Below are 25,097 nucleotides of genomic sequence, written 5' to 3'. Positions count from 1 at the left end.
TACACACAATACCCCATGATGACGACGTAAAAACTATTAGATTTTTTTGCAAATTTAGCAGAAATAAAAAACTAAATCACATGTATACAGGTATAAGTATTCACTTCCTTTGGTCGGTACTTTGTTGATGCACCTTTGGCAGCAATCATTTTGACTACGATGCCACAAGCTTGGCACACCTTGGGCAGTTTCGCCCATTCCTCTTTGCAGCACCTCTTAAGCTCCATCAGGGAAGCGTCGGGCACAGCCTTTTTAATATCTCTCCAGAGATGTTCAGTCGGATTCAAGTTAGGGCTCTGGATGGGCCACAAGCGCTCTGGAGCAGGTTTTCATCAAGAATGTCTCTGTACATTGCTGCATTTACATTTCCCTCTATTCTGACTTGTCACGTAGTCCCTGCTACTGAAAACCATCCCCACATCATGATGCTGCCACCACCATGCTTCAGTTGTAGGGATGGTATTGGCCTGGTGATGAGCGGTGCCTGGTTTCCTCCAAACATGATGCCTGGCATTCACGCCAAAGAATTCAATCTTTGTCTCATCCGACCAGAAAATTCAGTTTCTCGTGGTCTGAGAGTCTTTCAGGTGCATGTTGGCAAACTTTTATGAAAGAATGGCTTCCGTCTGGCCACTCTACTATACAGGCCTGATTGGTGGATTTCTGCAGAGATGGTTGTCCTTCTGGAAGGTTCTCATCTCTCCACAGAGGAATGCTGTAGTTCTGACAGAGGGACCATCGGGTTTTTGGTCAACTCTTTTCTCCCCCGATCGCTCAGTTTAGACAGCCTGCCATCCTGAGGGAGAGTCCTGGTGGTTCCAAACTTCTTCCATCCACAGAGGCCACTGTGCTCATTGGAACCTTTAAAGCAGCAGATATTTTTCTGTGTCTTTCCCCAGATTTGTGCTACAAGACAATCCTGTCTCACGGGTCTACAGACAATTCTTTCGACTTTAAATAGACAGGTGTGTGCACTTCCAAATCATGTCCAACCAACTGAATTTACCACAGGTGGACTCCAATTAAGTTGTCGGAACACCAAGTAAGGTCAGTTGAAACAGGATCTGCCTGAGCTGACTTTTGAGCCTCATGGCAGAGGTTGTGAACACTTATGTCAGGACTATTCAACTGGCGGCCCACATCCGGCCCGCCAAAGCTTTAAATTTGGCCTGCCGAACATCACCCAAATAGGCTTGATAAAACCATTCAAAATAGGGTTGCTCACGGACGCAGTACTGCTGCCACCCGGCAGGGGGCAACAGCGAAGCATGTGTCACAATGAAGCAACATGGGGGTGATAGAATAAGATGGCACTATCGACCCTGAAAATAAAATAAAAAATAAACCGCAAAAAGTAGTAGTAAACAGATGCTATTCATAGGAGTGCTCGAAAAATTCGATTCGCATCCAAATCGTTATTTTTATTACTCCTTTTTCTAAATCGATTCATAATTTTCGTAAAATATTTAGGTTGTCTGGGGTTTTTTGCAATTTTTTGTGTGCACATTTTTAGATTAAAACATTCAACAACTATTATTGACATTATTGTTTTACTGATACTGTTACTTTTATTATGGTTTTCCTTTTTTTTTTAAGTATTGTATTTGAGCGTCCTCTAAAAGTTTGTCTTAAGTATTGTAAAGCTGGGATTGGGTTGGAGTCTGGATTTGCTCGAATATCTTTTATTAGATTGATTTATTCGTATTCTGTGATTTTTGTACCGTTTTTTCCGGACTATAAGGCACACTTAAAATCCTTGTTTTTCCTCAAAACTCGACAGTGCGCCTTATAACCCGGTGCGCCTAATGTAAGGAATGTTTGGTTGCCCTTACCCACTTCGAAGCTATTTTATTTGGTACATGGTGTAATGATAAGTGTAACCAGTAGATGGCAGTCACACATAAGAGATACGTGTAGACAACGCTATGATGGCAATATGACTTACGTAAACAACACCAACATTTTATATGTTCCATTGAAAATATAGAAGATTACACACGGCGCTCAAAAATCTATCAAAATGTTTTAGTACGACTTTGGTAAGCTATGAAGCCGCACCGCTTGATGGATTGTCGGCGCATTAAACATACGAGTATTATGATGGTGTGTGTATAAAATAAGACATATTAGATAGACTGCAAGATGATCTGTAAAACATAATCTATGCAACATTTTAACCAAAGAACCACCATTACATGTTATGTAGACCACAAGGAAGTGTTTTCCATTTAGAAAAAAATCATAATACTGTGACTGCTTTAATACGCCTTATAATCCGGTGCACTTTATATGTGAAAACATTTTTTTTTTTAAATAGACTGCGCCTTATAATCCGGTGCGCCCTATGGTCCGAAAAATACGGGTAAATAAAATGTTAAAAATACATATAAAAAATGTTTTTCCGGCCAACACGTAAGGAGTCAAGAGGAGCGTTTGTAACCTGTTTCAGAAAAGTTTTTTTTTTTTTAAATAATATATTTCGAGAATCATGTTGAGTCGAGAATCGATTCTGAATCGAATCAAATCGCGAGGTGCCCAAAGATTCTCACCTCCACCATAGGATTTTGATACGTTATCCTATCGATCAATCAATCAATCAAAGTTTACTTATATAGCCCTAAATCACGAGTGTCTCAAAGGGCTGCACAAGCCACATCGACATCCTCGGCTCAGATCCCACATCAGGGCAGACAAAACTCAACCCACCAATGGGATGACAATGAGAAACCTTGGAGGGGACCGCAGATGTGGGGACCACATCATCTGCAAAAAGCAGAGACCTAATCCTGCAGCCACCAAACCGGCGCCCCTCAACTGCGCCTAGAAATTCTGTTCATAGAAGTTATAGACAGAATCGGTGACAAAGGGCAGATCCATTTCATAGTACACGCAATGATGCGACAGTGATGTCACGTGTGATGTCTTAGAAGATCATAGCACTTACAAAGCGCCCAATCAGATTGGCCCGATGTCATCCTCTTACTAACTGGGGCCTGCTATGATGTGCTGTGATGTATGAAGCAACCTCACAGCGCTCACTTGCTCTCTGACCCTGTTGACACTCTGGCAGCCATTTTGGAAGGGAAGTCCTACTAAATGAAGCCAGCACATGACTGAACGACACACGCTACGGTGGAATGTCATGTCAATCATGTTTTGGCGGGCGATTACGTCACTTCCGCCGACACCTGTGTCCATTTAGCGTCTAATTGAAGTCACATGGTGTCCTCCTGTTTCCGAGCGAGATGGCCCAGCCTCGCCGCGTCCAGCTGACGTCTTTGACATGTCAAGTTCACTCGGCGGACATTAGCACCGCGACCCAGCAGCTGGCGCTGCGGGTCGGGAAAGAAGACATCGTTTCCGGTGCCGGACCTTCGTCGGAGGTGGACGCGGGCTCGACCCGGCTCGTCGTCGGCTTGTTCGAGCCTGATGACCGCAGCTTCCCCGAGTTTAGCTACGCTCAGCTGCTGGAGAACAAGGTACAGTCCGGCTCATTCTTTCTTTAAATTGCGTTCTGCCTGGTTTTTTTTTTTTATTCTAGTTAAAATGTTAAAACAACTGAAAAAGTTCATGACTTTACTTTTTACATGTTAATGTTTATGTCACATGATTAGTTTTTTTAATCCTGTGAACCAGCCTCCTATTTATTGGACATTATACAAAATATTATATAATATATATATATATATATTATATAATATACAAAATATATTGACCAAAAACATATGTCCACTGCAGAGGACATGGGTTTCATGAGGCAGGGGCGTATTTAGTCGTTTGGGGCGGGGGGTCGGCAATGCGCGGCTTTTGAGCCACAAGCCCTAGTGCAGGGGTGTCAAACGTAAAGATCAGGCCCGCGAACAGGTTTTATCCGGCCCGCGGGATGAGTTTGCTGAGTATAAAAATGGGTCGAAATTTTTGAATGAAAGAAACTGCTGTTCTAAATGTCCGCTAGATGTCGCAATAGCAATTCTTTGTATCTTTGTAGATCAGCGGTCTCAGACACGCGGCCCGCTGGCCAATCGCGGCCCGCGAGACGTTATTTTGCGGCCCCCACCTTAACACTAGAAGTCCCAGCATTTTTCTGTCTACCTAGAAGACCCAGAGAGGGGTCATTTGGCCCGACGCTTTTCCCGAATACACTAATCACTCATTTTGTTATGGTAATGAGGCTGTTAGGGGCAGTTTGTCTAGGTAGACAGAAAAATTATACATGTGGGAAATGCCGAAAGGAGCAATGGCAGTGCCAGGATTGTGAGTGACTGCTCAAATGTATGTCAGTCACGTTTACATGGACATGGTTTTTCATTCTTTGTAAATATGCTTTTTTCTTTGTAAATTTTTTTTTTTAAACTATTTTTGGCACACAAAAATAACAATTGCTTCTGCAACAACCCTCCACACCAAAACTGGGAAAACAGTTGCTTTTTCATTCTTTGTAAATATGTTTTGTTTTGTATTTTTTTTAACAATAAATGTCAGAGTGTTGATCCCTTCATTCTGTTGATCCTTGCAAAAACACACACAACCTACCTCAGAACTAAAGCTTGAGCTGTAAGGTCCCCTCCCCCACACAGGCTCAAGTGGCCCCCTGCCGTGTGCCACTAACAGCCACATTTTCATAACAAAAGGAGTGTCCACAGGGGGGACTAGGGGTCAAATGACCCTCTTGTGTGTTTTCTAGGTAAAAATGTCAATTGACCCTTCTCTGGGACTTCGCGTGTTAATATGAAAGTTCGATGTTAGTGCGGCCCGTGAGTTTTAAATGAAGCTGAAGGAATCTACCAATCACAGTGTGGTATATGGAACTCGACAATATTGAGGGCGTGCCATGATGGCGCTGCCTTTAGAGTCCCCTACAACCTGTCATCGTCTTTTTCTCCATACAAACAGCGTGCCGGCCCAGTCACATGTTGCATGCGGCTTCTGCAGACACACACATGTATGTGACTGCAATGCATACTTGGTCAACAGCCATACAGGTCACACTGAGGGTGTTCGTATAAACAACTTTAACGCTCTTACTAATATGTGCCACACTGTGAACCCACACCAAACAAGAATGACAAACACATTTCGGGAGGACATCCGCACCGTAACACAACATAAACACAGCAGAACAAATACCCAGAATCCTTTGCAACCCTAACTTTTCCGTCTTCCCCCACACGATCCCGGTACTTTCCGCCGACCGCCGTGTTGCTGTAGGGAGGAAAAGCAGAACAACACACATTGCGGAAATAACATTATTTTCCGTGCGTCGGCTGAATACAAATATATTCCACAACCCCAAACTTGTCTTTTTCAAAGCCTGCAGTGAAGAGAAAGGTTAGTGATAAGCAAAGACAATTCCAGGAAAAGTGGGAGATGCATTATTTCTTTGTTGAGCACAGGGGCACCCCGACGTGTCTTATTTGCACAGATAAAGTTGCGGTGCACAAGGAATACAATTTGAAACGTCATTATACAACTAGACATGCTGAGGAGTATGCAAAATACCAGGGAGATGAGAGAGTGAACCGGGTTGCAAATTTTAAAACCAGTCTACTTAGGCAACAAGATTTCTTCAAGAAAGCAAACGGAAAGAGCGATGCAGAAGTCAAAGCTAGCTACATGGTGAGTGAGATGGTTGCTAGGGCGGGAAAGCCATTCAAAGAAGGTGAATTCATTAAAAAGTGCATGTTAGATTTTTTGTAAGAAATCTTTTCTTGCGACCCAGCCTCACCCAATTTCTGCATCCAGTGGCCCCCAGGTAAATTGAGTTTGAGACTCCTGTTGTAGATGATGCTACATATGTAAAAAAAATTAAAAAAATAAACCATATGTTAGTGTAACAGTCGAGGAAATTGATCAAACTACTTAAATAACATCCTGTAATTTGATTTTGACATTTCTTTTTTATCTTGATGGATTGAAAATGAACACCAATGAGTTGACTGATGAACATTATCACATTTATACAGAAAGTATAAATAACGACAAATAAAGAGAGAATACTATCAACCGCAACATGTAAGTCTAAAAAAAAAAACATTATGATTTGTACATTTTCAGAATGTGCTTGTTCAATTTTTCAAAAAACAAAACAATCTGAAGTTGTATTTATTTTTAAGATATCATGCCGTGATTTTACCAGTCCGGCCCACTTCGGAGTAGATTTTTCTCCATGTGGCCCCCCGATCTAAAACGAGTTTGACACCACTGCCCTATAATGGCTCCCTGGAGCTTTTTCTAAAATGTATGAAAACGGAAAAAGATGAGGGGAACATTTTTTTATTTGGTTTTAGTATGATTTCTGTAGGAGGACAAACATGACACAAACCTTCCTAATTGTTAGAAATCCCACTGTTTATATTAAATATGCTTTACTGATGAGAGTATTTGGCGCACGTCAGGAGTTATCACCGCCCCTGAAAAGCCTCCGTTTTAGGAATGTTTTCCAATGTTGTAAAAATGTGTAGAATAAATATTACATTTCTGTCAACAAAGGAATTTGCATCAGCCTGCGACAGTCATTTTGATAGTAGGCTACTATAGCTAATATAGACACTTGCATCATGTGTTGCCTTCATTTTAACACTGATATAAGGCTTTACATTTTTTGCGGCTCCAGTCAGATTTTATTTGTATTTATTTTTTTCACAACACCAGCGTGAAATGGTTTGCCCGCCACTTTCACACTGGCTTATACGGCGTCGGATGGGTGCTACAAATTGTGAGTTCAAATATTTTCTTTCTTTATTTTCATGTTTCATTTGTTTTATACAATTCTTTATAAATTTTGACAGTAGCACGTAAGATATGTTTTAATTGCTGAAGCGGGTTTATTGAATGTTAAATGCGCAAAATAATAGACCCTTTTTTACACTGTTGATGGGCTTCAATGCACAGTAGAGTGCAAGTGTGTTTCTGTAGAGTATCTCCTGCCGTGTCCTTGTGGTGACATAAATGAGGTGAAGTCGGACTAAGTAGGACATCACTGAAGGCCTAAATGAGAAACGGACGGCCCGCCACTTTGTTTTACAGACCTTTTTTCTTGCCTCCTTTTGACTAAATCAGAATAGTGTTTTATTGCCATTGTTTGAGAACGGGTTCACAAACTAGGAATTTTTGTTGGTGCAATCGTGCAACATAAAACACATAACCCAGAATAGGTAATAAAATGAGCTGTAACTGAGCTATCAGATCTTGTTATTGTTCATAAAACTGTTCCGGTGGCGGGAGGTGTGGGTCTGGATGGACCGTAGTCTCCTGCTTGAGAGGACAGGGGAGAATAATTTGTGACCAGGGTGAGAAGAGTCAGCTGTGATCCGAGCGTCTTTTTACTGCCATATTTAATGTAGTTTTTGGATAGGAGTCCTGATACTTTATTTACCTCACAATTAGGCAATTCTGGGGTTGCAGTGCAGATACAGGAAGTCCTCCCAAAAAAGGTGAGAAAAAAAAAAAAGGAAGACATCAAAAAAGCACAGATCTGATGCAACCAACTGCCACTTCAGCGGCGCCATTTGTACATACAGCTACAAAAGTAAATCAAAAAACCCAAAATTAGCAATGAATACATACAGTATTTGTCCTGGAATCAGTGGAGGGTACAGTTTAGTGAGAATAAGCACATGTAAAATGTAATTTAATGAAAGGCAGGTCTCTTCATATGAAATCTTACTACCTCAAACCCGATTCCTAGCCTCTTCCTGCTCTGTCAATGATAAGTATACAATTTCCAAGTCCCCCAGATATTCACTTAATCCCTTGTGGTGTGCTGTTAGTACTAGTCGTGTAAGCAAAAGATATGAAAATGTTATTTTTTTTTTTTTTTTTTTTTTTTTTTTTTTTTTTCTAATGTCCTGCCCAGCTTCTCAAGCAAATCATATAGTAGATGTAGATGCCCATATTGGCTGTTCAGATTTACTTTACAAAAGGGAAGTGTAGGATACTTCTCTTGTTGCCTTATTTGTATTTTGACTAGGGCTGCAACTAACGATTAATTTGATAATCGATTAATCTGTCGATTATTATTTCGATTAATCGATTAATAATCGGATAAAAGAGACCAGCTACATTTCTATCCTTTCCAGTATTTTATTGGAAAAAAACCAGCATACTGGCACCATACTTATTTTGATTATTGTTTCTCAGCTGTTTGTACATGTTGCAGTTTATAAATAAAGGTTTATTTAAAAAAAATATATATATTTTTTTTTTTTTTTTTTTTTAAAGCCTCTGTGCATGCGCATAGCATAGATCCAACGAATCGATGACTAAATTAATCGGCAACTATTTTTAAAATCGATTTTAATCGATTAGTTGTTGCAGCCCTAATTTTGACTTTATTAAATGTATTTATATTATCATTTGGAGCAGCCTGGCCGGAGCAGGAGGGGATAGAAAGAGAAAAAAAGGAAAACGGAGGGGGGAATTGTGGGGACAAGAGGGGGATTAGACAGAGAGACAAAAACAACAACAGCAAACACAACAACAACAACAGAGCAACATCAGCAAATACGACATGTACAAATATGATGGTAAAAGTAATGGCAAATAAGCAGTTAGCGAAAATAAAAAATAATACAGAAATGACAATGAGCATTATTACACTAAAAATGGAGCAATATGAATACCAATAGAAATAGTGCTATTGATAATAAACAATATCAATACTTTACCTTTATTATCAACAATATAATTGTCCAAATGCAACAATACATATACGTAATGATAACTTGAGATACGAAAGAATGCAGAAAAATGGAGGGGAAGAAAGAGAAGCAACCTACATTAACCTTGTAGATTGTTATAGTAACAATAGGTTAAGCTTTGAAAATGTGTTTTAATTATGTAAAATCGGTTATATTGCAGTAAAAATTTATTATTTAACAATGTACGTCCCATTAATTCGTTTTAGTTGAACACATGCGTAAAATTTAATTCAAGTTTGATTTAAAAAGTATAAAAAAATGTTTTACATTAATAAAAAAGGCTTGAATAAATGTAATGGGGCGCAGGCCTCAAAATAAAAATCTGCCTGAGGAGGCCCGGCTCCCAAGTTCCTACATACCAAATTTGCACTACATCTTATTAGACACCTGGGTAGTTTTTATAAAAACAGTTTGCTTTATTCTTGCCTTCTCCTCTTCTCTGCCCCACTTGGGTGTCACCTCGTTAGGCATGTTCCAATCAAGGTTGTTTTGCTGCCAATACTGATCAGCCAGTACCAACACTGACCACAAGTATGGACTGTGCATTTTTCAGTTGATGTATAATGAGTGCTATTGACAGTGTAACAAAATCAACCAATATTTAAACCAGTTTCTTTTTTCACAATTGCTTCGTACATTTTTTTTAATTTAAAACAGTCAATCGTACACAACTAAACAAACAAAAAAACTATCTACTACTCATTTAAATCAGTGTTTTTCTTTGTCCAGGGAATTATTCCTTGAGTTGTAAATATTAACAAAAACACAATGATTTTGAGAAAATAAAAGTATAGACCTGATCACTGTAGTATCGATTATGCACTGATACTACCCATAATATCGATCGACACCATGAATTTATGGATCGATCCGACCTCACGTGTCGTGTCTGGACTGCGACAATGACGACGCACCACTTCTAACTCTTATTCTTCTACTTGTTCATTTATGTTAATACCTGCTGCATTCTGCTGCAAAGTTGTTCCATCTTCTCTTTTTAAACTTTACTAACCACTTATTTCTTCTGTTTCAAGCTAGGTTAGCTTAGTTAGCACGCTTGCTCCTGGCTTTTTCTCAGTTTGTAAAAATGTTTATCAGGGTCTTCCAGTGATAATACCTAAAAGGGACCTACTACACAAACCAATTTTTCTTACCTTTTGGTACCTGGTTTTGTGTGTTTGCGATCTGATTAAGTCTCAAAAATTGGAAAATTGTGGAGATATTTTCGAGCCGTTTGGAATTTGCCCAGTTTGTGAAGAGTTCCCCTATATGTGATATCAGTGGATATGTCCATATATGGAACAGATTTACCTGAAGACCTTTGCGCAAGTCAGCCATTGTCGTCAATAGGTTCCTTCTTTTTCTCTATCCTCTTGTTGTGGGGCAGACTGGCTTGTACTTGCACATGCATCCTCCGCTGTTGCCATTTCTAATACAAAGTAGCGTATAGTTCTAACTTATATTTGTCAGTAGACTCCATATGGAAGCGCTAAAAACGACAACATGGCTGACAGGGAGAAGACAGTCGAAGTGGAGGCAGGTAAAAAAAGACCGCCCACAAAACGGCGCATCCTGAAGAGACGGTCAGAAAGTGGCTTGAAGATGGTCTGTAAAACATAATCTATGCAACATTTTGACCAAATAACCACCATTACATGTTATGTAGACCACAGGGAAGTTTTTTAAAAGTAGAAAACATCATTATACGACCTAGTTAAGATGCCAAGAAAATGCAGTTTATTTGCCGCAATGGAGGTTATTAGTGTAGGGAAGAGGCTCCACACTATGTATGGAGACACATAATTGGCTGCTAGCTGCTTGTCAGCTAGAAAGGGTTGCCATTTTTGATCAACATTAAAAGGCATTAATCGACAATGGTGGATCACATACATTTTTCATGAAAATTGGGCAAAAGATCAGCACATTGTTTAAAAAAAAAAATGTTTTGGTGTTCCTTTCGGAATAAAGTCTGTGCGTATGCATTCCCATGCATGAGAAGGGAGAGGCGGGATGCCAAACGGTTAAGATTAAGCATTTTGATGTATTATGATGACAAATAATGTTTTAAATAGAAAGAAAACTTAGTTTTTTTAATGAGACATTTTGGGGTCTCAAGTACTTGCCTGTGTTTGACTAATACTAATCCCGCCCCAAATATGAGAATATATCATTCTGGGTTTTTATTGATGGCTTTCCATTAAGTTTTGATTCAGTTTTGTAAGCGTGTCAAGTATGAAAACATGACAGGCCTTAGTGTAACATTTTTAGAAGAGCCACAACAAAGATGAAGTCCAATCGAGGTCCACGTTCGAAGAGGAGGAGCAGAGGGAGAAGGACCAGTTGGCTGACATTGCTAGAAAGATGGAAGAAAAATATGTGAGTTTATATTTAGTGTTATGAAATGAACAGTTTTTGGGCTAAATGAAACTTTGGTGTGAAATAACTCTCCTCGCTGCCTCTTTGCAGGCAGTCAAGAGAAAGCAGGATCGCGTTCAAGACTTGATTGATATCGGCTACGGATATGATGATGAAGACTCCTTCATCGACAACTCTGAGGCTGTGAGTATACTTCCTAATGAGTATTCTCACTGACCACTATATTAGGTACACCAATGTACATCTTTTATGTCATCATAAGCTATAAACCAGTCATGTGACCACTTGCAATGTATTCTAACACAATTTGTCATTTCACTACAAAGGATGTACTGTTAGGTTCAAAGCAACCCTTTCAGTTTTTTGGCTTTCCAGTTCGAAAAACATGGCACAATATGTCAAGTCTGTTAAATTAAATCAAAGCTAGTAATAATTAAATTAATTACAAGTAGTTTTTTTTATGTAGTATGATGAGTTTGTGCCAGCCTCTATCACCACCAAATTTGGAGGCTTCTACGTCAACTCCGGCGTGCTTCATTTCCGCGAGGCTTCTGACACGGACAACGAGAAAACCCCTGACACCTCCAAAGTAAGCAACAAATCAATCTTTTTATGACAAGTCACGCACCTTTTTTCCCATGTTATGTTAAATGCCAAGCAAATACCCTCTGGAAAGTTTGGACAATATGGAGATATGGCAAAACACTTGTCCAGGGTGTACCCCGCCTTCCGCCCGAATGCAGCTGAAATAGGCTCCAGCACCACCCGCAACCCCGAAAGGGACAGGCGGTAGAGAATGGATGGATGGACTTTTCATACTCGTTAATTGTATGTTTGGGGGGGGTCTGGACTGTTCCATTCTTGCCCTGTAGGTGGCAGAAATGTACATTTGCGTTACATCTACAGTGTCTGTTGCATTTATCTCTGCACCCTCTTTGACAAGGCACAGAGGTCAGTTTTCCAGACAAGGGGATTAGCGACACCCCTTGGTGCCCCACGAAATAAAGCTTATACTCGTGTGAAAGAACACATATGCACAATAAAATACATAACACATATTTTGCGATACACACATTCCTGTTTACTTGTTAGCGCCTAAATATCAAAATATACATCAGTATTAAAGGGCAACAGCACTTTTTTTAAATTTTGCCTATCATTCATAATCATAAGACAAGAACACGTGTTTTTTTATTTTTATGAATTCTAATTGGTGGTCATCAATGCAGTTAATGGGATTACACCAAATCGCCCATAATGCCCTCTTAATAAACATAAAAAAATCATCAACCATACTCCACTTACATCTTGTGACCTGAATATTATTAACCAAGTATTAGCGATAGTTATTATAAGCACTCGCACAGACAAACTAAATGTAATGGCGCATTGATCACAGAGCGCTAATTAGCTTATGATGCTATATTGACGTATTAAGCCAGCTAGCTGCTGCTGCGGCATCTTGTCTGAGCTGGTGAAAGTACATTTTATATTATTATAAATCATGCCTTTTACCTGTATATTAGAAGGTTGTGGCCATAAACCGAGAAGTTGGTCATCTTTGACATTCAACTTCGACCCGGGGACAAAGACACAAAAAATTTTAGTTTTTTTAAACCCTTAAAGGTTATACTTTTTTACTCTTAATGGGAAGATATGAACCTCCCATCAGTAGGCCTCACAGTGAAAGCAGACATTGTACAGTAAGAGATTGTTTTATGTTTGTATTTCTTGTTGAACCCTTCACAATACTGCTACATGATGCTAATGTTTCACTAAAGCTAGTGAAGGGCACTGAATCCGGTACCTTTTTGGCACTGACTAAATCCTGACAGTCGTGATGGTCACCGATCCATGCAAAATCTAACGTGCCATGTTTCGGTACATGGGATGTGCATGATGACACGTTGGCGATAACTCCAGCAACACTGAGAGCGGACTCTGCCAATCTACCTCTAGGTCAAGGGTGTCAAACTCATTTTAGCTCAGGAGCTGCATGGAGGAAAATCTATTCCAAGGCGGGCCGGACTGGTAAAATCATGGCATTAAAACTTAAAAATAAAGACGACTTCAGATTGTTTTCTGTCTTACTTTAGCCAAAAATAAAACAAGCATATTCTGAAAATGTACATATTACAAACATCTTGTCAAAACACTTCCAAGTTAGTGGAAAATTCTGAGGAAAAAACTGGTGTAGTTTCAAGGATTCTCATGTTGACAGTTCACCATTAAAAACAAAAGCAATCGAGTGTCCTCAAACCGCCACACTGGTGAAATCTGCAACTGCCACTACACATTTATCATTCAAATATTACAATTATAATATAAGTAAAACTATTATCAAAATGACAACGTAGCCAATATCAAGCTAATATAACTACCATACAAATTTAACCAATATGAACATAGAGCATGAAATAAAATAGAACAAACACACATTTTTACAATGGAGTTCAGGGTGCACATCGTGCATTCAACCAATTGCAAACGCTGCATGGAACTCTAACTAAAATGATGATCAAGTTGACTTAAGTCTTTGCATCTTACCGTTTCGTTATTTTATCCTTTGAGTGGATAATTTACAATAAAAGAAGGTACTGTGCGTCAATACTGCCGCCTTCTGCTGCAAGCCACATCAGGAACGGCTGATTGCTTGCACCTGCGCTGATTGGAGTAGCGGCAGCCAATCCAGAGAGCATTTAAAGTCAGCTGACACGTCGTCTTTAAACACTATCATGTGTGACGTGGGTTACACTTGAATTGCTATGGCAACATCCAGTGGACACATTTAGAACCACAGTTTTTTTCATTAATAAAATGCAGCTAATTTTTATATTTAGCAAACTGATCTTGTGGGCTGTGGGCCCTATGTTTGACACCCCTGCTCTAGGCAATGTTGCAATTTTCAATACCAACAAATAATTGGACTTAAACGCTCCAGTGTAAGTAAATAATCTCCACCTGTACACAATGAACTAGCTTGATGCTAATATACACTGGCTTTGCTATTGACATGCTACTGATTAGCATTCGCGATTTTACATTTATTTTCAACACCTTCACATTTTTTTATAAACTACAACTAAGATGCAGCGGGCACGTAATAAATAAGTACAATACTTTAACACTTTGTAGACAGACAGTAAATAATGAAATGACCAACACACCATAAACCAGGGGTGCTCATTACGTCGATCGCGAGCTACCGGTCGATCACGGAGGGTGTGTCAGTCGATCGCCAGCCAGGCATTAAAAAAATAGTCCTTAAATGAGCGATCATAAATCTTAACTATGACGTCACTTGATTGACATTCACGGCACCCGAGGGTCTTCTGAGATGACGCTGGCTGCTGCCAGCTCATTATTAAGAAAAAATTACAGACAGGAAGGCAAGAAACACTTTTTATTTCAACAGACTCTGGCGCCGTACCTGTCGTCAAAACTCCAAAGACCGACTGCACAGTTGCACAATAAAAGCGCTGCTTCATCCTGCCTGCACTAACAAAATAAGAGTCTCAGAAAGCTGGCGTGCACAAGCTAGCAAGCTACGGAGTTTGCCGCCAATGTATTTCTTGTAAAGTGTATACAAAGGAGTACGGAAGCTGGACAAATAAGATGCCAAAAACCAACCACTTTCATGTGGTATTGGACAGAAAGGAGGACTTTTTTTTTCTCCTCCATTTGAAAATGCGGACGTTATCAGCACCACTGTCTGATTCCTATCAATGCAAGTCATCAGAATCAGGTAATACACCAACTTATATTCTTGTCTTCATGAAAGAAAAGAATCTATATGTGTTAAACATTCTTGCATTATCTTTAAACACCTTTAACTTGTTAACAATATTAACTATATGTGTTAAACATGCTTGTATTATCTTTAAACACCTTTAACTTGTTAACAATATTAACTATGTGTTAAACATGCTTGTATTATCTTTAAACACCTTTAACTTATTAACAATATTAACTGTGTTAAACATGCTTGTATTATCATTAAACACCTTTAACTTGTTAACAATATTAACTATGTGTTAAACATGCTTGCATGATCTTTAAACACCTTTAACTTGTTAACAATATTAACTATATGTGTTAAACATGCTTGCGTGATCTTTAAACACCTTTAACTTGTTAACAAAAACATATATTTCATAAATAAGTAAATATAAATTATATATATGAATGAGGTAGATCACCACGACTTGATCAATTGAAAAGTTGCTGGCCTGCAGAAAAAGTGTGAGCACCCCTGCCATAAACTATACACTACTGCCATCTAACATATTGGACTTGCAATTGCAAATGTGATCATAAAATAAGATATAACTAGACAGCAGTTATCATAATTAGCTCATTTTAAATGTTGCAATAAAACATTTTGTTATGAAAAACAATGTTTATCACACGCAAAAATACAGAAAATTGGTGCTATTGGGTACTGGTATCCATTCCCAGGTACCTTATCGGTTCAAATGTGAACGGTACCCATCCCTTCAAGCAGCATCCTGCCTCTGACAGTGCCAGGAAAAGCGGTGGTTAGAAAAGGACACATGGATCAAAATGTGCATGTTCATCCTTTAAAAGCTATGCCATGTGACACCACTCCTTTTTAATGTCCAGAAACGTAAACTTAAAGAGAGACAGGACTTCTCGAGCCCGAAGAAGAAACGCTGTCTAAAGGTTTTCGAGGACAAAAAGGATCCTGATGCAAAGTCGAGGTGAGAATTTCTTGTGCTCTTCCTGATGTGAGGCATATTTAACAATCCTGATGTTCTTTCAGTGCAGCATCGGAGACGGTGGCAGGTGGCGAGATGATGCTGATGAATAAGAAGAAAAAGAAAAAGGTAGCCAGCACGCTGAGCGTCACCAGCATGCTAAAAAAGTTCCGGCGAGAAAAGGAGCAGGAAAGACAGAAAATGGAGAGAGCTCGTCAGCGAATCGCTGCCCTCCCGGACACCTCGGTGATGCCTCTGTGCCCGGCGGACGCGGGTGGTGGTGGAGGTGGGGGCTTGGGCTTGACCGATCCGCTGCTCAGTTTGATCGGATCCACCAACGAGCACGCCTTTCTCCAGGCCGCCAGCACGGTAGACTTTGACATAGATCTGGACTGTCTGTTGGATGTCGGCGAAGAGATGTCTTCACCAAAATCAACAACTCAGTCTTTGGCAGAAGCACACCCTCCAACGCAGCCCAACATGGATGATCAAAACCAGCCTGCATGCTCTTTTGATGCACCTCCAAGCAGGAAGATGAGCCAAACACTGCCTCTACAGTGCGCCCCAATGCCTGAAGGACTCCCGCCCCTCCTGAAGGAAAGCATCAAGAAACTGATGTTGGTAAAGTGCACCTGTGCTATCGATGGCCGTGATGATGATGTCATAGCATGTTCTGCCAACCGCTCCAATATGAATGCATGCCATTTGTGTGTGCAGGTGGCCAAGACCTCGGAGGGAGAGTCCAAAGTCAAGTTCTTCACCCCAGAAGTCAACGCTGTCCTGCTGGAGTAAGTCCTATGCGCACACAGCAATGTTTATCAGAATGTTAAAGGTTCATACATAATGTGCTATTTAAATAAATAAATTTTAAAAAATACAAAATAATAAATAGTAGTAATTGCAATTTAAAATCAAGCCAAGCTGCTGGATTGTAGTGCTTTTTAGTAAGCCTTACTAAGAACACACCATCTGGTGTTTCTGTATAGCTTTCATGTTAACTGTCTCCGACTTTAAAAAGGGCTACTTTTTTCATAATGCCTTAACTTGGCATTTGTAATAGATCAATGAGTGGAGAAGGATGCAAATGTTAGCAACATTAGCATGGCTATGTAAACTACAGCACCAACATTACAGTCCCATTGTAACAGCAACACATGCTAGATTAGCCTAGATAAACAGTCACATACACATCCCATGGCTTTAGTTGACTCAGTTGGTATAGCTCCAGGCTTTATTTTAAACATGCTTTTAACAAGCCTTTGTTTTTACAAAGCTGAAGAGGTGGGCATATACAGGGGGCGGGTTTTTCTTTCTTAGCTAGGGTCAGGTCCGAAGCGGTACTATATCCATGGGGAAAGAGGTTTTTCCTTCACGATGTTATAAAAACCCAGTACTTGAGTGTTAAGCAAAACCAACTTTTCTTACCTATTGGTACCTGCTGTTGTGCTTTTGGGATCTTCTTAAGTCCCGAAAATGTAAACTCAAACCGTGATGACATTGCGAAGATATTTATAAAACAATCTTGCCTTACATCAGACTTCGGCCAAGCTGTCTGTTTGGAATTTGCCCTGACTTGTGATGTTTTTTGACCTGTGACGTCAGTGGATTATCCATATATGGTAGAAACTCACCCAAACATCCTTGTCCGCGGCAGCCGTTTTTAATTTATGTAGGACCAGGTGTACCACATCATGTCCGCAATGTAACTCAATGAAGTGCACTGTTGCTGGTTGCTTTAACCAGCACAAGTCACTACACAAACTTGAGGTGGGTGGGGTCGGGGTGGGCCGGGGGGTGGGGTTAAGGAGGGAGGAGTATATTTATAGCTAGAATTCACTGAAATTCAAGTATTTCTTATATATATATGAAATAAAAGAAATACTTGAATTTCAGTGTTCATTTATTTACACATACACACACATAACACTCCTCTACTCATTGTTGTATTTGAAAGTGCAATGCTTTGCCGCCAGTAGCACAGCCTTTGAAGGAGCAGGAAAGGAGTGTGTTTAGGGTTGAATTGTCCATCCTCGTTCTATTCTGTCACTATCTTTCTAACCATGCTGAACACCCTCTCTGATGATGCATTGCTGTGTGTCACGCACAAAAGTGCCTTCATCAAATGCACCAGAGTCTGGAATCTTCCATCTCTCCCTAGCATACCCCTTCCCCTTCGAGCTGTCCTGGATGAACGGAAATTCTTGTTTCCAATCATTTTGGAACTTGCAAGCATACTTCTTCTTCTTACTCGTCGCCATGACTGTCTCTTCTTCGTTCTTCTGCTTTGTCTCTTAAGTTTTTTTAACATTACTACTTGCCGTAGTTTTGAAGCAATGCATGATGGGAATCCGGATGTTGTGTGTCAGTGTATTAACGTGCCGGCTGTAATAAACACACGCTGAGCAATAGCTCCGTGCCTGCCTACTTTATGGGTTATAGATAAACCTATGGATAACGGAGACATATATAATAGTCTGCTTGTTGTGTGTGCAGTTGCGCACTGAGCTCCAAAAGCCGTAAATGTTATAACGTGACTGGGCCGTCACGCTGTTTATATGGAGGAAAAGCGGATGTGACGACAGGCTGTCCTCACTCAGGTCCGGCTGTAAATCGGGAGAAATCCGGGAGAATGGTTGTCCCGGGAGATTTTCAGGAGAGGCACTGAAATTCGGGAGTCTCCCGGAAAATTCGGGAGGGTTGGCAAGTATGCTCCACATTAACTGCGTCTACTAACCGTCATCCATGTTTTAGTTTTTAGCGCTTCCATACCAAGGCTACAGACAGATCTAAATTTGAACTTTACGCTACTTTGGGTTAGAAAGGGCAACAGCGGAGGATAGGATGCATGTACGAGCCAGTTTGCCCCCCAACAAGAGGATAGAGAAAAATAGGAAACTTATTGACTAAAACGGCAGACTCTCGCAAAGCTCTTTGGGTGCATCTTCACCATATATGGATATATCCGCTGACATCATTAATGGGAAGAATGTCACAAATTGGGCAAATTCCAAACGGCTTGTTTGTAGCAAGTATGAAGGAAAGCAACTTCTTTTTATAAGTATCTCCACTGCCTCCATGGTTTGATTTCAAATTTTTGGGACTTATGCAGATCCCAAATACACAAAAACAGGTACCAATAGGTAAGAGAAGTTGGTTTTGTATGATAGGCCTTCTCTAAAGTAAATTCTGTATTTTCTTGCTGACTGTCTTCATCTTCAGTATTGAGTGTCAGTGTCGTGAGCATGGCGGACAACTGCGCTCCAGAGTGTACACACACCTGTCGTCCTTCCTGCCCTGCAGCAGAGAGACGCTCCTGAAACGTGTCAAGAAACTTAAACTTGCAGTGAGTAGCATGTACACTATTGTCAAAATCAGCGTGTTAAATAGACAAGTTTCTTTTTTTCCCAAGGAGGACATTTCCAATGTGGAAGATCCCGTGCAGAAACTGAAGGATGCTATCGGGCGAGCCATGCTTGAGCAGATTGCTTCTTTCAATCAACATTGTCAGGAATATGAGCAAGTTAAGACCTTAAGGTGCGATTCAAAATGTTGAATTACATCTGACTGGGGTATAACAGGTCAGGTATTCGTAGTCTGATTTTTTTGGTATGCCACAGACTTACCAAGTTCCTACACGAAACACTTTAAAATGCTTGTTTCTGTTTGAGGAACTTCGATAACTTTGGTGTTTATTGCTGCAATTTTTAACATAACATTTACTATTTAGAAAGTATAAAAAATGTGTTCTTGTCTTACATAAGAATTGTTAATGATAGGCAAAATTCCCAAAAAATACAGTTCCCCTTTGAAAAATAAAGGAATGAGCCGCACTGTAATTATGGCGTACTTTTGCTCCCCTACCTTTGACACAGACAGATTTAATAAAACCTGGTTAAATTGTTTTTAGGGCAGCTGTGGAGGGCAACGATGTCAAACTTAGCCACGGGAACAATGAGGAGAAAGTGGCGAAAAGAGGAGGAGGTCCTAAGAAGTTGTTCAAATGGAACGAGGAGATCAGGTGGGAAAGTAAACAGTTGTTGCATTTGTTTGTTTTTTTCTATTTAATATTTAGCCTGATGCTCCGCCTGCAGGGAGGGCCTGTGCAGTGTGCTGAAGGAAAAACTGAATGTGTTTAGAAGCAAACCTGAAGGCACCCAGCAGCTGGAGGACTACCTCAAGGCCTTTTTAGACATCGACATTAAACCTCTTTGGCCTAAAGGCTGGATGCAGTCTAGGTATGTGGTGTTGCATTCAAGTACCATATTTTTCGGATTATAAGTCGCAGTTTTTTTCATAGTTTGGCCGGGGCTGCGACATATACTCTGGATTTATTTTAAATTGCCTTTCAAATGTCTATTCTTGGTGTTGGATTTTATCAAATAAATTTCCCCCAAAAATGCGACTTATACTCCAGTGCGACTTATGTTTTTTCCCTTTTTATTGTGCGTTTTCGGCCGATGCGACGTATACTCCGGAGCGACTTATAGTCCGAAAAATACGGTACATCGACATTGCTGCATTGCGTTCAAGTACATCGACATTGCTGCAATGCGTTCAAGTACATCGACATTGCTGCGTCGCGTTCAAGTCCATCGACATTGCTGCGTCGCGTTCAAGTCCATCGACATTGCTGCGTCGCGTTCAAGTCCATCGACATTGCTGCGTCGCGTTCAAGTCCATCGACATTGCTGCGTCGCGTTCAAGTCCATCGACATTGCTGCGTCGCGTTCAAGTCCATCGACATTGCTGCGTCGCGTTCAAGTCCATCGACATTGCTGCGTCGCGTTCAAGTCCATCGACATTGCTGCGTCGCGTTCAAGTCCATCGACATTGCTGCGTCGCGTTCAAGTCCATCGACATTGCTGCGTCGCGTTCAAGTCCATCGACATGGCTGCGTCGCGTTCAAGTCCATCGACATGGCTGCGTCGCGTTCAAGTCCATCGACATGGCTGCGTCGCGTTCAAGTCCATCGACATGGCTGCGTCGCGTTCAAGTCCATCGACATTGCTGCGTCGCGTTCAAGTCCATCGACATTGCTGCGTCGCGTTCAAGTCCATCGACATTGCTGCGTCGCATTCAAGTTCATCGACATTGCTGCGTCGCATTCAAGTCCATCGACATTGCTGCGTCGCATTCAAGCACATCTATATTGCTGCGTCGCCTTCAAGTCTATCTACATTGCTTCGTTGCATTCAAGCACATCTGCGTTGCATTCAAGCACACCTATGTTGCTGCGTTGCCTTCAAGTACATCTACATTGCTGTGTTGCATTCAAGCACATCTGAGTTGCCTTCAAGCCCACCTACATTGCTGCGTTGCCTTCAAGCACACCTACGTTGCTGCATTGCCTTCAAGCACACCTACTTTGCTGTGTTGCATTCAAATGCCTGTGTGCCTTCAGGGTGTTGATGAGTGAAAGCAGGAAGTTGTTGGGCCTGCAGACTTTAATCCCGTGAGTACATAGAGTTAATTTACCATCCACATTATTTAAACGCTCAGTAAGCAGAATTCTGCATGTGAACAGAATGAGGAGGCTGAAATCGGAGAAGAAGCAGCAGCTGTCAATCACCGGTGCTCCATACATTGGACCGTTCTCAGTTAAAGTGGAACCTCATGACGCTCATGAAGTGGTGGAAACTTCAAGTACGTCCTCCGTAACCATGGTGGAAGCTTCAAACGTGTCCTACGTGAACATAGAGTCCGATACAGAAGTGATCGTCCTGGATTCAGATTCTTCATCGCCGCCGCAGACTGAAGAACGCCAGCTGAGAGTTGCACCACTGAATGCCCTCACTGACCAGCCGCTGGCTCCCATGCAGCCCCTGGTTCCCACACAGGAGCTCCTGGCGGCCGCCGTGGCCAAGTTCAAACGTTCCCTGCAGCACTGGAGCATCAGCGCAGAGAACGGCAGTCCGCCGCTATCTCCGCCGCCTCCTCAGTGCAGCCCTGTCAACTTTCCGGAAAGAGGCCTGTGTCACGTGGTTCTGCCGCAGCTGCTGCAAAACTTCATGGGGCCTACCAGGAGTGTTCGGCCGGCAACGCAGATTGGCTCGGATGATGTCAGTGTATAACCACGGACAGGTAAAGGTCCATCGAGATACAATAAAATATATATGATGAAATGTAAAAACTTCAATTATCTTGTAGTTGTATGTTATTTCCATGGGGATGAACGGTCAGTAGCTGCAGTCGAGGAATTGTTACATCAGAGCATTGCTAACTAAGCCAATAATCATAGCTATAAGATTGTGGTTTTTCTTGAAATAATAAATATATTGCATGTTATATTCACTGTTTCTTTTAATAGATTTGTTTAATTCCAATTCCATCCATCCATTTTCTACCGCTTGTCCCTTTTGGGGTCACGGGGGGCGCTGGAGCCTATCTCAGCTACAATCGGGCGGAAGGCGGGGTACATTAAGTAATTAAACATAAATACGAACAATGTTTACAGTGCATCCAGTAAGTATAGAGCTTTGCTCAACATTTGTTGATGTACCTTTGGCAGCAATTACAGCTTAAGTATTTTTGAATTCGATGCCACAAGCTTGGCACGCCTATCTTTGGGCACTTTCACCCATTCTGCTTTACAGCACCTCTCAAGCTCCATCAGGTTGGATCCATTTTTAGATCTCTCCAGATATGGATTCAAGTCTGGGCTGTGGCTGTGCCACTAAAGGACATTTACAAAGTTGTCCTGAAGCCATTGTTTTTGAATCGAATCGTAACCTGTGTATCTAGATGCATATCGAATCCTTTATCAGAGAGAGATGTGCAACCCTAATATGTCTATTACAAACTGCAGTATTACTGTGAAAAGCACATTGTGACCAGATAATGACCTTGTCAGCATGACTCATTGGGAAAGTATCTTCCTTTTCGTTGCTCGACTTCTTCATTCCAGTTAACAGTATACCATTGTCTAATCCATGGGTGTCAAACTCTGGCCCGCGGGCCAATTTTGGCCCGCCGTGTAATTTCACTTGGCCCTTATGGCGATATCAAATTAACACTAGAGCTGGCCCGCCGATTATATACTGCGGCGGTGCCTCGGTAACACCGCATTCACCGCTAATTCTCATACTTGCCAACCCTCCCGGGACACTCCCAAATTTCAGTGCCCTTCCCAAATATCGTCACGTCCGCTTTTCACCCAGTCTAACAAGTGTTGGCCTAGTCACATATGTGCGGCTTCTGCATGCACACACAAGTGAATGCAAAGCATACTTGATCAACAGCGATACAGGTTACACAGAGTGGCCGTATAAACAACTTTAAGTTTTGTTAAAAATATATGCCACACTGTGAATCCACAACAAACAAGAATGACTAACACATTTCGGGAGAACATCCGCACCATATAACACAACATAAACACAACAGAACAAATACCCAGAACCCTTTGCAGCACTAACTCTTCCGGAACGCTACAAGGTGGGGTGGTGGGGTTTGGTGGTAGCGGGGGTGTATATTGTAGCGTCCCGGAAGAGTTAGTGCTGCAAAGGGTTCTGGGTATTTGTTCTGTTGTGTTTATGTTGTGTTACGGTGCGGATGTTCTCCCAAAATGTGTTTGTCATTCTTGTTTGGTGTGGATTCACAGTGTGGCGCATATTTGTAACAGAGTTAAAGTTGTTTATACAGTCACCCTCAGTGTGACCTGTATCGCTGTTGATCAAGTATGCGTTGCATTCCCATTTGTGTTCATACAGAAGCCGCACATATCTTGTGACTGGGCCGGCACGTTGTTAGAATGTAGTGATTGGTCCGGCAACACCGATGCATCGGCGCATGCGTCGAGCTCCTAGAGCAAAACCCTGTGTTGGTGCGCGTACCGCTTTTAGAAAGTCACGTGACCGACCATTAGCTGTTTCGGTCATGTGACCGATATGCGAGCTATGTCGCACTGACGCCTCCTCTGTGCCCTGTGAGCGGCACAGAGGAGGAATAATAACTAAGAAGAAAAATCGTCTAAAATGTAATACGTTGGAAAAACTGTTTTTTGTTTTTTTTTTAAATAAAAATGTGTAAAAAAATAAATAAATAAATTCCCAGTCCACAAGCATCATTCACAACACGTTCTCTTAGATTTCCATGTTATGATACATGTCCACATTATTTATTGACTATCTAAAAAAGATAAAAATATATTTTTATTTTAGTGAAGATATGAAATAATCCTAAATGAAATACAATGACTTGGTTTATATTATTGTATATACTAGGTCATAAAATCAGTGTCAGTTGAGTCGGTCCATATGTTGCCTGTAGGGATTTTTAATGTCCAGCAGATGTCAGTATTTGGTGACACAGTATCAATACAGTTTTGCAATGTGTCGAAACGCTTCATGACGCCTCAACAACCCGTCACTATTAGAATGGATGAAAAGCGGACGTGAAGACAGCTCATAGAGGACGTTTAAAGGCACACCCCCAAGACTGCGGTCCGGGTGGACTGCGAGATATAATGACTGATGAACACCTTCGTTCGATAATGAAGGTTGCCTCAGCTCAAAGCCTGAGCCCCGACATTAATGAACTAGCATCCAAGAAAAGATGCCAGGTATCTGGCTTGGGCACATCAGATTCGATCAGTGTGTTGCAAACTGAGCAGTTTAAAGTCCTGAATGGTTGGTTTATTCATTATTTTATTTTCAAATTTATTAGCTTGTGGAAAAAGTTAAGGTTGATATTTACCTCAGAAGGCTGCAAATAGAAAAGAGGCATTACATTTTTATTTAAATTGTATTTGATATGCCATTGATATTTTTTATTATTATTATTATTTGAAACTCTATTTTGCATGTCACTGTAAAGTTATATAAGCCTTGCTTGTTCAATATTCAATGCAAAACTTGTTTGGGTCCCTATTAAAAGGTTCATATGTTCAACCTTGGCCCGCGGCTTTGTTCAGTTTTAAATTTTGGCCCACTCTATTTGAGTTTGACACCCCTGCTTTAAGGCATGCCCCCAAGACTGAGGTCCGGGTGGACTACGAGATATAATGACTAATGAACACCTTCGTTGGATAATGAAGGTTGCCTCAGCTCAAAGCCTGAGCCCCGACATTAATGAACTAGCATCCAAGTAAAGATGCCAGGTATCTGGCTTGGGCACATCAGATTAGATCAGTGTGTTGCAAACTTAGCAGTTTAAAGTCCTGAATGGTTGGTTTATTTATTTTATTTTCAAATTTATTAGCCTGTGGAAAAAGTTAAGGTTGATATTTACCTCAGAAGGCTGCAAATAGAAAAGAGGCATTCAATTTTTATTTAAATTGTATTTGATATGCCATTGATATTTTTTA

At 40.9% G+C, this 25,097-nt stretch overlaps 1 protein-coding gene across 1 annotated transcript; it reads left to right on the top strand.

Annotated features, from left to right (window-relative positions):
• The first annotated feature begins 3,077 nt into the window (after positions 1-3,077).
• ubn1 (ubinuclein 1) lies at positions 3,078-22,078 on the top strand. The gene is made up of 13 exons (XM_062032883.1): positions 3,078-3,479; positions 10,968-11,075; positions 11,166-11,258; positions 11,542-11,664; positions 15,699-15,796; positions 15,859-16,414; positions 16,511-16,581; positions 19,013-19,136; positions 19,203-19,327; positions 19,701-19,811; positions 19,885-20,028; positions 21,195-21,245; positions 21,318-22,078. The coding sequence occupies exons 1-13, from the start codon at positions 3,246-3,248 to the stop codon at positions 21,862-21,864; spliced, it is 2,385 nt and encodes a 794-aa protein (XP_061888867.1). The 5' UTR covers positions 3,078-3,245; the 3' UTR covers positions 21,865-22,078.
• Positions 22,079-25,097: the final 3,019 nt, after the last annotated feature.

This window comes from Entelurus aequoreus, linkage group LG22 (assembly GCF_033978785.1).
Source record: "Entelurus aequoreus isolate RoL-2023_Sb linkage group LG22, RoL_Eaeq_v1.1, whole genome shotgun sequence".
In the NCBI taxonomy this organism is placed as follows: Eukaryota; Metazoa; Chordata; class Actinopteri; order Syngnathiformes; family Syngnathidae; genus Entelurus; species Entelurus aequoreus.
The sequence above is the reverse complement of the archived record's forward strand: the minus strand, read 5'-3'. Positions and strand labels throughout refer to the sequence as shown.